Raw genomic sequence first — 16,017 nt, forward strand, 5'->3', positions numbered from 1 at the left:
ACTGGTAGTGTACTTGGAACATGTACAACTCATAATCGGGTGGCAGGATATCTCTGTCGGAGGGATCACTCCACCTGGCTTGTAATTGGATCATTGATGGTGAATCTTACCAGGTTGACATTTTATCATCATGCCTCACTAAAGGCGGAACAACTGGCTTCAAGTGGATGTACGTGATATGAAGGGCAAGTTGTTGAGAACAAAACATTAGTGGCGAAAACCTGCATCAACTCTCTGCCTCCCCGTTTCTACCAGATGATTCACAGAATGCCCAGAGGGAAACATGCAGGATTGTTGTTACATTCATCAGTCCGGGTGACCCAGGGCTCTAGAATTGATATTTCCATTCTTCTCGACTGAGATAAATTCTCCACCACTTGGCCGAAGATGTGATATCAACGTCCTGTGGATTGTTTGCTGTTTCTAGACTAAATTTTGCAGTATAACGAGGCTCTTCCAAGAAATTCATTCACAAGCTACTGGTCCCCTAGAAGGCAGGGGTCACGCTTACACTTACAAAGTAGGACCATGTTCAGAAACCAGAATGCATCCATTGGCTAGCTGCAGTTTACTACATTGAATGCGCATGTTTGTAGTTCCAACATAAAAGTCTACATGACAGGAACGTACTCTTGGATCCTGCATTAAGGAATATCTTTACTAACAGCCTTATTGACAGGCCAGTTCAAGGGGTGGTGGGGCCTTTTGCCAAATCATATAAAGAATAAGAAAGACTTCGGGAGCTGGAGCATCACTCATAGAAATGAATGCAGTTTAACCCGTTTCATGCGCCCGTGATTTTGCGGAAGTGCGGCACTTCCGTAAAACGGGCGGGGCACATCGGCCATTGGCCGACGGCAGCACTGGGTAGGTAGTGCTGCCGTCGGCCAATGGCCGACGGCAGCATGTAAGGGGTTTTTGTGAATGATTGTTGTTGTGTCTTGGTGGGCCCTGCAGCAGGCTTTATGGTGCAACAAGATGGCAGAGAGCGCAGAGCATCATCTAACTGCCATCATTATCATCACCAGAAGAACTGGACTTGATCTACGTATCCTATGCATGTGGCTTTTGCATCTGGTCCCCTGTGTGTCATGGTACCCAGTCCGCAGTGGCTCTGTGTGCGCACGTGTTGCTAGGGACTCCATGTGCCAGACATTCGGTATCGGTGGGGAAGACTGAGAATGCACTTTCTTCTGACAGCCAATACACTGTTGTGCAGTTGGTTAATGATACTGGTGAGAATATGGGCTTCTTGAGTGTCATGAGCTAACTCTGACGACAGGTTGCCAGAACTATGTGATAGGTGCCAGTGTTATACCATCAACATACCTGAGCACAAACCTGTGACAAGTGATAAGGCATTAGGATGTCTATTGCCAGGGCCCAGTGTTAGAGATAGATGTCCGTGGGCAATTCCTTAATTAGGGCATACACACTCCTCTGGAGGAACCTCATTGTACTGAGCCACAGGCAAATCCAAAGTGTCATGCCTGACCTTCAGCTCAGGGACAAAGCAACCCTCTGTTGCTAGAGCTTATCTCCAGCAAGAAAGGTTTTTCCAGAATATGGTAAGTGGTTTCCACTTATGGCAAATGTGAGAGGATGTCCACTCACCTTCTGCTTCTGATGGATGATTCAAGTCCCTGAAATAATAAATCACATAGGATCTCTTCAACATGAAGAACAATGGTATGAGGCTATCAGGTCAGATTTCAAAAGATGCCATCAACAGCACTCACATCCCTCATTGGTTGTCACCTAAAAAAAATGCAGGAGACTGGGAACCAATCAAGAAAGATTCAGAACAAGAACGCAGTCCTGGTCACAAAACAGCGTACCAGTTTTCTGAGGAAAATGAATCTGAGAAAAGGCACAGAACAATGTTCAAAATCATATTTTATCCCTTGTACCGGATAGAAATGCTTTAGCCACTCAAATCCTATGGATTTTAGGAGGATCTCATGCAGGGAGGCCAGGATCTAAAGAACCTTGAATCTACTGTGACGGCGGTGGAGAAACATGTAGTGAGGTCTTACCAAGTCATAATCATGACAATGGACTAGATTATTGCTTGCTTCCTTAAAACAACAGAAAAGATAACTCCTCACCCACGTTAGACATCTCTGGCACTGAGGCATGGTAGGGACCCTGCAGGAATGTGGGTGGGTTGTCGTTGATGTCCTGCACCTTGATGATAAACTCAGAGGGCGGCTCCAGAGGTCGGTTGGACTGGCGGTCCACTGCCTGTGCCAGCAAGGTGTACTGCCCTTTTTCCTCACGGTCCAGCGTCTTGGTAACATGGATGTTGCCGGTCTTCTCATCGATGACAAAGACCGTGCCGGCGCCTTCGCCAGTAAGCACATACTTGGCTCGGCCTTCGCCGCGGTCAGCGTCGGAGTGGAGCTGGGGGAAAAAGAACAAAAGTTAGTTTGGTGGATATTTGCAAAATATGCTCTTATTGTTTTGAAGAGTGTTGGAAATGGGATCCCCGGCTGGCCAGGGCTTTCGCCAAAGTCAGTCAGAGACCACCACTCCCAAGTCAGGGCAAGGGAGTTACACGCCAAGATAACCCCTGCTCACCCTCTAGGTAATGTGGCGCGAGCAGCAAGGCTAAACTTGGAGGCGATGTAAGTTAAGTATTTGCGCACGCACCCCAGCAACAACACCCAGGCCCACCACAAAGGAAACTCCACACAAGGTTATATAAAAATAGCCTTTGTATTACACCAAAACACATTAGATAAAACACACACTTTACAATGTGCCAGAGGCACGGGCAGAATTTACAAGGGATTATTTGTACAGGACAGGGCCACTTGGACCACTGTCAGGGGTATCAGCACTTTTAAAACTTAGCACTTCTTAGATCATAGAATAAAATTACTGTAGCACAAAAATAGAACTTGTAACACACAACCAGTCACTACTGGTACCAGGTGGGCACCACCTATGCAATCCTCACTATCCTAGGAGATCACACAAGGAACCTGGGCCTCGCTAGTACCACCTGTACTAGCAAGAAGGAAACCACCTAAGTATCGCTATACCTGTAGGGGTCTAAGGAAGGAAACACATGATGCATCACAATACATTCAGAGGTGTCAAAGCAACAACACACATGATGAATAAACTACCCATTCAGAGGTGTAAAGGTAAAGCACATGAAGCATAACATACAATCAGAGGTGCAAGGAACAGCAACACAATAGCGCAAAATTCACATTCGCCACCACCTGTGGCAGTCCCTGTGTCCCAATGTCAGGGCCTAAACGTGGCAGCTGCCCACAAAGTGCTGGGCAGCTGTGAAGATGGCGGGGCAAAACACACGTGGGAGCCTCGGTGCCCCAGGACAAAGATGTGCCCCCCTAGAGCCTCTCTGGGCTCAAAATGAATCAATGCAGCCCCTCTGGGCTCTGAATACACAGATGCAGCCTCACTGGGCTGTGGGGGTCCCTCACGGGGGACCCGGGACACTGGGAGTGCCTCAAGCCTCTCTTAGGCTGGAGCACAAATGCGGGCGTGTTGGAGTCCCCCTCCTGGGGACTCGAAGCACAAGGAAATGCCCCCTTTGCCCTCTTAAGGCCTTAAACAAATAGATGCTGCCCCTGGAGCCTCGTGGCTCCAACCAACCAAGATGCGGGCAGGGAGCCTCTCGTGGGCTCAAAGGAACAATTGGGGCCTCAGAGGAGCCTCGCAGGCTCTCACCACACCAATGCCCCCCCCCCCTGCGGACTACCAACACGGAGCCCCACTCACCGGGGCTCCTGCCGTCTGACTTCTTCACTCGTGGTCGGGCAGGGGGTCAAACAGAGCTCCACTCACCGGTGTGCAGCACAGGGACTCCGGCGGTGAACCCCGGTTGGGGCGGGCAGACTTCCTCACTCTCCGCTCCGCTCACCAGACGCTTAGGCAGGCTCTCCCCCTTCTCAGGAGAGCCCTGCTGGAACCGGCGCTGGCGTTTGGGCACTTCTTCTCCCTTCTCGCACCGGAGCACGGGGTGGGCTCCCGTCAGCTTCCGGTTTGCCTCTATGTCCTGTCCCCGGCCTGCCTGACTTCCAGGTCGCGGGGGCGGGCTTTCCGTCGGGCCGCGCTCGGATTGGCCGGCCGGCAAACCACATCCGGGTCGTCGCGGGCAGCGCGGCGGCCCGTCTCCGGCACTTCTAGGTGGGGGCTCAAGTTACCGAGGGGTCGGCACCCTCGAGGAAAATGCGAAAACGGGCGGCAAGGTCCCTGGCAGGGTGGGCACCTGCCAGGCGACAAAAACACTCGAAAATAAGCGAGGTGGCACTCGCTCGGGCGGACAATGCCGGGTGGGCACCGGCCTCTGCAGACAAAGCGCTCCCAGCGCTAGAGGCAATTTCCAGCGCTCCCTGCGCTAAATGTAAAATACAGCGCTCTTAAGCGCTAGAAGCACAGACACAGCGCTCCCAGGTGCCCTCAGGCAGATAAAGCGCTCCCAGCGCTGGCAGACAAAGTAAAGTGCTTCCAGGCGCTTCAGGGGAAACACAAGTCCAGCAAAAGTCCTCCTTGGCAGGCAGGGGGCAAGGCTGGGCCCAGAGCCAGCACACTGGGTCTCCAGGCAGGGAGACACCCCAAGTGGCGGTCCTCTGGCCCAGCGACAGCAGCAGCAGCCCCCTCAGGATCCTGGAAGAGAACAACATCTGTGGGGACACAGCCCCATTTTTATACACCATTTTCCTTTGTCTGAAGGCAGGGTGGGGGCGGAACCAGTCGCAGCTGGTTCTTGAGTACTCTGTTTACCTCAACCACCCTCTCTATTCACTGGCAGGGCTTGGGTCATCAGGCACACCACAGGGGGGCGGAGCCAGCATTGTGTGGGGAAAACCCAGCCCATCCAGGACACAGGTACACTCCTCCCACACATCACTCATGCTAATCTCCCACTCACCACCGGGCAGACCCATCCAGACTTTCTGGAGCCTGGCATGCCAGCCAGCTCCAGCCAATCACGCTCCAGGCATATTTTACACTAATATGCCAACTCCTGGAAATGGCATTTCTACATATGACACACTCATGCAACACACACCATTGCGAAGCATTCACTCTCACGAGTTCACACATACCAGACTCAAGCCTGTACACCCCACGCATCAGGAACTACCAGGGACACATACATTCCCCATGCATTCCTATGGGCGGGCAGGCCTAGCTCAGCACATGCACTCAGAGTGCGCACGCACTTTCCACTGGGACACAGTGAAAGTGCGCAGATTCCCAAAAATCACCATTGCCAGGTCACCATTTCAAGCAAAAAGTCTAGGGGTGAACCTGCCCTAAGGGCCAAGTCCAACACGACCCCCTTCCAGCCAAAACGCAGGGTAGAACAATCACCACCGTGATGGACTTCCCTGCTTGGGGCGATAGAACACGGACGCGGGCCCACAACTGCAGGGACACCCTCCTGTTCTACGCCACGGTGAACCCATGGGATTTCATCTCAAACCACTGTCTGGACCAACTGGGCTACCCCACTGGTACTCCCAAGCTGTCCGCGGCCAGGACCAGGCCCTGGGCCACCCAGGTGCCACTGGTCCTTGCCTATTCGCAGAGCGGGGGGTAGTAACCCCTGGCACATAGGAGCCATTCTCCACTCTTCCTGTCTGCAAGACAGGACTAGACTGCCACTGGTTCTCCAGCCTAGGGTCTACAACCTCAGGCGGACCAGGAGTCTCGGGGAAGGCTCTCCTCCCCTTACCTCTTCTTCTAGGGTTCCTCTTCCTCCGGCGAGGGGTACACCTAGAACGCCATTCCAACCCAGGGCTTATCCACTCAGGTTGCACCGGGGTCAGAGGTGGGCTCTCCCACCCTCTGCACCCCCTTCCAGAGGTCTGCCCTCTCCCACCTGGAGAAGTTCCTCTGGAAGAAGAACCGGTTAGGACACTGGTTACAGTCGTCCTACCCTTCAGGTCAGGCTGATCCTGAACCTGGCCTTCCAACCTCTGGTCTACAACCTTCGGTGGAACAATTGCCTGGCACTCCAGGACTTCTGGGGACTCACACACAATCCCCCTGAGGCTAACAAATGACACATCTGTTGTGTGACTGTCTGTCTGGCGCAGATCTCCCGCCCTCTGTCCACCTGACAGTGCGTGACGATCTCCCAGACCAGAAGTTGCGCCACCCGGGTCACTACACGGGAACCTAGCCCAACTGGGTAGTCCCTGACCCACTGGTCCTTCCACTGGGGAACTCCCCCAATCACTCCTCACTCTGGACTCCTGTACCCTCCCTACCGGAGCGGTACTGCCAGACTCTAGAACCACAAGAGCTCTGTTTACAGACGCTCCAGGTCCTCTACTCACTAGGAGATCCTCCTCAAATGGACTGACAGGACAGCCTAGGTCCCCAACCTGGTGTTCCCTCAAGAAATCATCCAAGTCCTGAGGCAGGGCTTCGGGCGTCTGGGGAACCTCTGTCTCCCCCTCACTCCTGCTCCACTGAGCCAGGCAGTGAGCCCCTACACCCTCCTCGCTATCCTGGGACCTAGCTGGGCTACACTGAGCCTCTTCCACCACGCTGGGCTGGAAGATACCTGAACCACTTCTTTTGGACTTACTCACTAGGGACTCTAAAGAACCTCTGGCCCTCTCCCAGCGGTCTGCTTCCGCAGCAAGCTGCTCTGAACAAGGAGACCCATATTCCAACAGGTGTTGGCGCAACTCTGGACAACAACCACTGAGCACCTGCTCTTTGACAATCATATCAAACAGTTTCTCACTTCTAGGCGGGGGCTCAAGTTACCGAGGGGTCGGCACCCTCGAGGAAAATGCGAAAACGGGCGGCAGGGACACTCGGTTGGGGCGGGCAGACTTCCTCACTCTCCGCTCCGCTCACCAGACGCTTAGGCAGGCTCTCCCCCTTCTCAGGAGAGCCCTGCTGGAACCGGCGCTGGCGTTTGGGCACTTCTTCTCCATTCTCGCACCGGAGCACGGGGTGGGCTCCCGTCAGCTTCCGGTTTGCCTCTATGTCCTGTCCCCGGCCTGCCTGACTTCCAGGTCGCGGGGGCGGGCTTTCCGTCGGGCCGCGCTCGGATTGGCCGGCCGGCAAACCACATCCGGGTCGTCGCGGGCAGCGCGGCAACCCGTCTCCGGCACTTCTAGGCGGGGGCTCAAGTTACCGAGGGGTCGGCACCCTTGAGGAAAATGCGAAAACGGGCGGCAGGGACACTCGAAAATAAGCGAGGTGGCACTCGCTCGGGGCGGACAATGCCGGGTGGGCACCGGCCTCTGCAGACAACGCGCTCCCAGCGCTAGAGGCAATTTCCAGCGCTCCCTGCGCTAAATGTAAAATACAGCGCTCTTAAGCGCTAGAAGCACAGACACAGCGCTCCCAGGTGCCCTCAGGCAGATAAAGCGCGCCCAGCGCTGGCAGACAAAGTAAAGTGCTTCCAGGCGCTTCAGGGGAAACACAAGTCCAGCAAAAGTCCTCCTTGGCAGGCAGGGGGGCAAGGCTGGGCCCAGAGCCAGCACACTGGGTCTCCAGGCAGGGAGACACCCCAAGTGGCGGTCCTCTGGCCCAGCGACAGCAGCAGCAGCCCCCTCAGGATCCTGGAAGAGAACAACATCTGTGGGGACACAGCCCCATTTTTATACACCATTTTCCTTTGTCTGAAGGCAGGGTGGGGGCGGAACCAGTCGCAGCTGGTTCTTGAGTACTCTGTTTACCTCAACCACCCTCTCTATTCACTGGCAGGGCTTGGGTCATCAGGCACACCACAGGGGGGCGGAGCCAGCATTGTGTGGGGAAAACCCAGCCCATCCAGGACACAGGTACACTCCTCCCACACATCACTCATGCTAATCTCCCACTCACCACCGGGCAGACCCATCCAGACTTTCTGGAGCCTGGCATGCCAGCCAGCTCCAGCCAATCACGCTCCAGGCATATTTTACACTAATATGCCAACTCCTGGAAATGGCATTTCTACATATGACACACTCATGCAACACACACCATTGCGAAGCATTCACTCTCACGAGTTCACACATACCAGACTCAAGCCTGTACACCCCACGCATCAGGAACTACCAGGGACACATACACTCCCCATGCATTCCTATGGGTGGGCAGGCCTAGCTCAGCACATGCACTCAAAGTGCGCACGCACTTTCCACTGGGACACAGTGAAAGTGCGCAGAATCCCCAAAATCACCATTGCCAGGTCACCATTTCAAGCAAAAAGTCTAGGGGTGAACCTGCCCTAAGGGCCAAGTCCAACAAAGAGACTCAGATCATGAGATGGACTAATGAATGGAATGTGGCTTTGGATACTCTGGAGGTGCAGAATTTTCTCGCAGACCCCGTTTCTCCTGCTCCCCGCCTACCTTTGCCAACAGAGGTCCTTCACGGGTTCTGTCTCGAGTCTTAGTTTTCCAGTACCTTTCTTCTGCTGTGCCAGTCCGAGGCCTGCTTTTACTTTCCTCATTATGTTTGCATCACCACCTCTGCTAGGAGCGTGTCCCATTCCCCCACAACCTTCTCGCCACCACCTCCTCGCTAGCTCAGGAAGCTCCCCCTATTTCAGCCTTATGGTGGAAAAGTTCACTCCTAACTCCCTCATATCCTAGCCAATAACTTTACCAGCACTTTTTAGATGAGAAAACTGTGATAATTCAGAGTATTGATTACAGTTGACTAAATGTTGACAGGCATTGCTAGATTGTGATGCTGACTCCCGCTTCCTCCTCATCTCAACCTTTAAAAAACTCCCCTCGCTCACTGAAAGTTTATTGTCCTTTCTCCCAACTGTGCCTGTTTGATGGAGGTGCTGTTTTTTCCCAAAAATAACTTGGGAAGATGCCCAATGGCTATAAACCATTTGCTCTGAGGTCTAATACTATTTTGGTCCACCATGAGCACAACAGTAATCAATCATACACATGTTCAAGGCATCGCCAGACGCTGGGGTCCCAATTTACAGCTAGAGATAAAGCGTGTGCAAGCTGTATCCGCTCTGTGAGGGAAATGGATGGCTGAAGTACCTGGGTATATAACGAGTTCTCCAAAAGCAGAATTGTATAAAGGGGGCTTACCTGAAGATATCGTTGGCCTTGTACTTTGAGGAAGCAAACTCGAATATATTGTCACTTAAATAAAGACATGACATATAGGATTACTGCGCTCCTGGGTTAGGGCTCAAGTATCTGTCAATAGTGCAATAACTGAAGGACTGACGTAAAAGGCCAGAGTGGACTGTTTTTGGCCACGTCGTGCGTGTTCCTTAATTGGTAAAGTATTACTACCAGCAACCTCCTCCAGGTGGGCCAAGCCCTTGAAGTCTATTGCAATGCCCCATTTACCACTAATTTTACCCCAACATTTCTTTAGTACATAACTCCTGTACAAATTCTCTAAAATCCTATCCAGTTTTTCAAAATGTTTCCTTTTAACTGCACTACCTACAATAAATGTTCCCAAAAGTGCAGGTATCTTGACTCACAATTTTTGAATGAGGGTCAATTTTCATGTTGGTGCCTGGTCCTATTTTTGTCTCAGTCAACACAGCTCATGTCCATTGGCCATCTAAAATCCTATCCAGTTTTTCAAAATGTTTCCTTTTAACTGCACTACCTACAATACATGTTCCCAAAAGTGCAGGTATCTTGACTCACAATTTTTGAATGAGGGTCAATGTTCATGTTGGTGCCTGGTCCTATTTTTGGCTCAGTCCAACCCAGCTTATGTCCATTGGCCATTAAGACATCTGACCCATGAAGTCACTGTCGCATCCCTATTATTGAGACTAACATGCAGACCATTATCAATGACAGCCATCCGTCATCCAGGTCATCAGCTTTGAACCCCATTGGTCCATCACCCCCACCAACAGCACCAAAATACATTCATTATTAAGCCCACCATCACCAATGATATTCCTTGAAACTTAACCTATCATTGGTGAGGCCCTTGAGGTCGCTCTCACAACCACTGGGATCCACTGATCAATACCCCTACAACCACCAAGGTTCATTGAGCGTTCAGACCTCCTGTAAGGTCCATGCGTCTTTGAGCCCACCGTAACACTCTTGAGGTTTGCTGTGATTACAACTGAGATTCACAGAGCATGGAGACCATATTCATCTTTGACAGACGTACATTTGCTCATTGGACAGAGGCACAGTCCCTGATTCATGGAAACATGCTATCATTCGTCCCCATTGGACCCTAAGTTGATTGAAAACTATAGACGTATCTCACTGCTTCCCAATGTCAGCAAAATCCAAGAGAAAGTGATTAACAGCGATCTCTTGAAGTTCGCGCAATCTAACAACATACTACACCTGATGCGAACGGGTTTGTGACCTGGTTGTAGCACAGAATTAGCACTTGTGATGGCTACAGAGGATCTCAAAAAATTTATTGACCAAGGTGGCTCAGGTGTGCTTTTTCTCCCTAATTTACGTGTAGCCTTCGATGCAGTTTCCTACCCCATCCTACTTTAGAGTCTGGAAGAAGTCGATATCATGGAAAGGGCCTTGACTTTTATATCATCATTCCTTGACAATGGAAGCTTCCAAGTTGGTGAAGGGCCTTTTCGCTCCAAAAATCATCAGCTAAAATGCGGAGTGCTGCAGGCCTCCTCTCTTAGCCGCACGCTTTTTAGTCTGATATCATCAGTTCGTTAGGCTTCACAATTTTATTGTATGCCTACGATATGCAGGTTATTGCCTATCTCTCTCACCCAATGCAAGCTCTTTTTCTGAAAAACTAAACCTATGTTTAGAGCTGGTCATCAGCTGAATGACAGCCAGCTGCTTAAAGTTGAATGGGGACAAAAATAATGATCCTGTTAGTTTGGAACAACTAGCTTCTATGGAACCCACTCACCTGGCCTCTGCCCAAAACTGAATAAAAAGGCCTGGGTGTCAAACTGGACAGACACCTTACGATGGTATCCCAAGCATAGAAAGTTGCTGGCAGTTGCAGACAGCTCGTCATGTAACGCGTTTTTTAAAAAAACGCAGCGCGCAGCGGGAAAACCGCTAGCGCGCATGCGGTTAAATGGCTTCCCATGGATGTACCAAGAATAGTGGTCCAAGGCATAATACTATCTCGCCTTGACTACGGCAACTTCCTTTGCTTAGACCGCCCTCTCTCAGTCATTAAAAAACTGCAAATCATCCAAAATGCCACTGCTTGAATACTATTAGGCTATCCAAAACCATAGTCAGTGCACCCAGCCCTCACAGTGCTTTACCGGCTGCAATAAGAAGCCGGATCAAATTCAAAGCACTGTGCATTGCACATTGTGCAAGATATAAAGTAGGCCCGCCCATTCTTCATCACCTCATCAATCCCTACCAAGCCAACAGAGAACTTAGATAAAACAAGCTAGGTCTTCTTTCTGTTCTCAAAATTAAGAGAACCAGGGGTGGAGGTCGCTCATTTGCTTACCTCGCCCCTAAACTTTGGAACTGCTTACCTATCAGTCTCAGACTAAATGACAATTTATTACGTTTCCAAAAGCATCTTAAAGCTCATCTGTTCGCCTGAATGCTCACTAGTCAAGCTAAGGCGTTTAGCACTGGGAAGCCCATTCCGGGTAGCCATGAGCTCAACAAGAACCCCTGAGTAGAACAGAATAAGTCCATTGAAACCGTCCCGCTGAGATATAGCGTTAATGAGTGCTACTGTAACCACTAAGGCTGATTAGTTTAAGCACCACTTAGAGGCAATGACCCGTGAGGCCACAAATGCTGTTTAATGATCACCAGAGAAAAGAGGTTTGTTGGTCAACAAGCCCATCGTCAACACTGAGATCCATTGGTTATCCGGAGCAGATCCTACAACTCTACTGGGTTTGATTGGTTACTAAGACCATCGCTGAGGTCCAATGAACAAAAAGACTGGCACAGCTATTGCCCCCAGGGTAATTTTCCATCACTGCTCATCAAGAAAACTGTTACCTTGGAAACCAGGCACTACTGTAGACTGGCTATCAATCAGACCCTCCAGGATATCGCGATTTCGCGATTTGCCGCGAAATCGGCACTTTTTAAAAAATGCCGCGATTTTTACAAAAATGCCCGCGAAATCGGCATTTTTGTAGAAATCGCGCCATTTTTCGCTATATCCTGGGGGGTCTGCTTTATCCAAAGACATGCACCGGTTGCCCCACACCTGTAGATGATCTACAGACACTGGGGTCAGAGGGTTAAAGCAGCTCGGCTGCAGCTGGCAGTGTGAAGGTCTAGGCTCTTTGTCATTCAGAGCTGCCCGGGACTGCGCTCGTTCGCACCTCTTCCTGGCCCACAAGAATGACAATGGGAGCCCTCACCTTGCACATCAACAGGAGGGGAGGGGGGATGGGTTGTTGTCACAGAGGATGGAGCAGGGATCGGACAGAGCAGTTCTCCTTCGAGTGTAATGTGAAAGGGTTTGCAGTGACAGGAATAGGAACTTCGAGTCTTAGGCCTGTGAGAAGGCTCATTTACTGACCTGGCAAATTGTTTTTAAACACAGTCAGCAAGTCAATTTGGGAAAGAAACGGAGAACAATTTAAATTGAAAACAAAAGACACGCTACCTTAAATCTGTTAATATATATTTTTTTAACTCGAATCTTGCATTGCTGAGAGATTATCTGCAGCATGCACACCCGGAACTGTCTATGTGCTTGCACTTCTACTCTAATGTGAATTGTATTAGCAAAATGTCTGACCTTGCTTTAAAGATGTTGCACTAAGTGCTCCATCCATGTACGATTTTTAGCATTGGATCGTAGCAAGCTTCTCCTTAAAGCTGAAGTTTAGTGCAAAAACGCTGGGCTCTGTATGAGCATACTATGAAATCATGGTTTTATTCTATAGATTAAAGAATTAGCAGAGTATCAATTTTCCGATTTAAAAAAAGGACTACAGGCCATAGAAGGCAAACAAGCAATGGCACCTTTCAGTACTCCAGGATATGGGGTGAATGGATGAATGAAAGATTGAATAAATGGATAATGAGAGAGGATGGATGGATTGATGAGAGGGGAAGGATGGAGAGAAAATTTAAATAGTTGGATGTATGGGTGGAAGGGTAGCTGGATGATGGATGAGGGGAAAGATGGATGAGGGGAAGGATGATGAATGAGGAGATGGATGGATGGATGGAGGGGAAGGATGGATGGATGAGGGGAAGGATGGATGGGTGGGTGAAAGGATGGATGGATGATGAGGGGAAGGATGGATGATGAGGGGAAGGATGGATGGATGGATGATGAGGGGATGGATGGATGGATGTTTGATGAGGGGGTGGGTGAAAGGATGGATGATGAGGGGAAGGGTGGATGGATGATGAGGGAATGGATGGATGATGAGGGGGTGGGTGAAAGGATGGATGGATGATGAGGGGAAGGATGGATGGATGATGAGGGGAAGGATGGATGGATGAAGAGTGGGTGGGTAGATGGATGGATGGATGATGAGGGCAAAGGATGGATGGGTGATGAGGGGAAGGATGGATGATGAGGGGAAGGACAGATGGATGGATGGATGGATGGATGATGGGTGGGTGAAAGGATGGATGGAAGGAAGGATGGCTAAGTGAAAGGGTCGATGGAGAGAGAAAGGGAGGATGGATGACTAAAATAGTGGATGGGTGGAAGGATTAGTAAGTGAAAGGATGGCTGGATTGGTGAAAGGGTAAATGGCTGAATGGATGAGTGAATGGATGGATGGGATGAAGAGTGGATGGATAAGTGTACAGATGGATAGGGTGAAAGGGTGGATGGATAATGGAGATGAGTGAAAGGATGGATGAGGGGATGGATGAAGGGATGGATGAAAGAAATGATAGATGGAAGGATACATGATGGATAGGTTTGCAAACGGTTGAATATGTTTGGAAATGGCTGGGCTTACTTATATACTATTGCGCGACCTCTGATGTGTCTGTAAAACGTACCTATTGTCCTGAAGGTTTGTCCTGAATTTTGAGCTCCTGTCCTGAATTTGTGTCCTGAATTTTGACCCTTTGTCCTGAATTTTTACACTCACCGTCCTGAATTTGCACCAATGCCAGTTGGTCACCCTATTCGCTGGCTTGGAGACGGAGCGCCGTGCAGAGATGTCTGTCCCTCAAGATAAACAGACAGAACCACTCAGCCGAGAGAGCTGAGGCGCACACGGGACGGGGTATCTGCAGAGGCGCGCTGGACAAGGGATGAAGTCTGAGGGTTGAGCTCACCTATTGCAGACCATTTCCCCCTGGGAGTGAGCCATGGGAAAAATCCTAGAGGCGAGAAATTTAACACGGGCGTCAAGTGGCCCCATGTCATGGGTGTCAACTTCAACCAGTCCCCGCTTTTAAATCGGAGACGATTTGCAGGCTGACATTTTGCAACGAAACTACAAGTACCAACATGCAGTTCGCTACTGTGTAACAAGTGACCACTTGGCGGTTTTGACTGCTCTTTCTCTAGTGGTTAGGTCTGTCGAACGGGCATCCGGTGGGATATCAGGTTGTGCTCAAAATACACTGTACTATTTAACGTGCTTACTAATAAAAGGGCCATAGGTATAGCCATCATTAGTGCAGCAGGTACAGTGACACCCAGCTCTAAGGCTATTGCAAGACACAAACTGACCTGCAATGGTACGCCTCTTCTGGCGCAGGGCTTTGCAACGTGACGCATCTGGGAGATGCGTCACGTAGTAAATACCCCGCACCATGGTGCATCTTTTGCGCCGCCGCTGCGTCACAAAAGTGACGCAACGGCGGCGTAAAAGCAGCGCAAGGGGCTTGTAAATCTGCCCCAAAGTGTCTACATTGTAAAGAAACCAAATATACATAGCTTCATGTTGTTAAATAACTAAAAAACAATAAGATATCTGTGTTTGTTGTAGGAAAAATGGCCACATAAAATGCCGCAAAATTGCCGCTAAATTTCCATATTTGTGCCGCTAAATTTCCATTTTTGTGCCGCTAAATTTGCTATTCCATGCCGCTATATCCTGGGGGGTCTGATCAATGGCAAAACAACCATCACCAATGAGGCCCACTGATCACTAAGATACCATGAATGCAGACATTGGTCATTGAGGATATAACCATTGAGCCCACCAGGACAACACATAGAGCTCAAATAGGAATTGATAGGAGAGGGTGTGGCATAACGGCCAAAGCGGCCATTTTTGAAGCTGGGGACCCAGGTTTGTAACTCAGCGTCGGCTCAACATCCTGTGACAAATCTCTTAACTCCCCTGTGCCTAGGAACAGTGCCTAGAGACCCTCATGGGTGTATAGCCACCCTATACAAATCTGAGTATTTGGTTATTTGTTATTGATACCACTACTATTGAAGCCTACTGACCATTGACATCAGTACTGTTCAGAGACACTAATCAACAGCCCAAGGCAGCTAGGCCACAAACAAGCGTTATATGGACTAAAATGCTAGCTGAGCGCCTATGATAGCAGAAGTCACCTATGCACCACATGAAGTATAACCACCTTGTGCCCACTAAGTACCTTTGGAACTTAAGGACCAATTTCCGATCCTCCTTTTCACTGGTCAAAGGCCCTGTTCCTGCCCCCAAGTCATTCTGCTCCACCCATCTGACATGTCCTCTTGCCACCCTCCTTGCATATTCTTATACCACATGTCCTTAACCATCAATTAGTTGACTTCCAGCATGACATGTCACACTATCTGCTACTCCAGCCTAATAGTTCAAACGTGCACAGGGAAGAGCCACAAAAAGTCATTCACAAACGCTCTCCTGAAGCTCCTCATCACCGATTACTATCATTGCACTGGGCTGAACCGCTTCCCTGCGGCACTAATTCTCCCGCTGTGCAGGAGAATTCCACGCGTGTGGAAAACGGACGCCCCCCAGCCGTCTTCCGCACCGAAGAGGCTAAGTATGATGCGAATAGGCCCCAGCTTCTATATCCTTAATAAGACCTAACTGGAGCTTATTCTCACAGCCAGCCAGTTGGTCTGCCTCGTTTGGGTACCCCGGTGTGCAAGCACTAAGTGTGTCAAGCACCATCATTATCCAGTCAT

At 50.2% G+C, this 16,017-nt stretch overlaps 1 protein-coding gene across 1 annotated transcript in view; it reads right to left on the reverse strand.

The window, feature by feature from the left end:
• Nucleotides 1-16,017, reverse strand: part of CDH24 (cadherin 24) — a 799,438-nt gene that overhangs the window by 391,684 nt on the left and 391,737 nt on the right. The window contains exon 5 of the mRNA XM_078644893.1: nt 2,109-2,403. Coding sequence (XP_078501019.1) covers nt 2,109-2,403 — 295 coding nt within the window. The remainder of the gene's footprint in view (nt 1-2,108; nt 2,404-16,017) is intronic.

This window comes from Lissotriton helveticus, chromosome 5_1 (assembly GCF_964261635.1).
Source record: "Lissotriton helveticus chromosome 5_1, aLisHel1.1, whole genome shotgun sequence".
Classification (NCBI taxonomy): domain Eukaryota; kingdom Metazoa; phylum Chordata; class Amphibia; order Caudata; family Salamandridae; genus Lissotriton; species Lissotriton helveticus.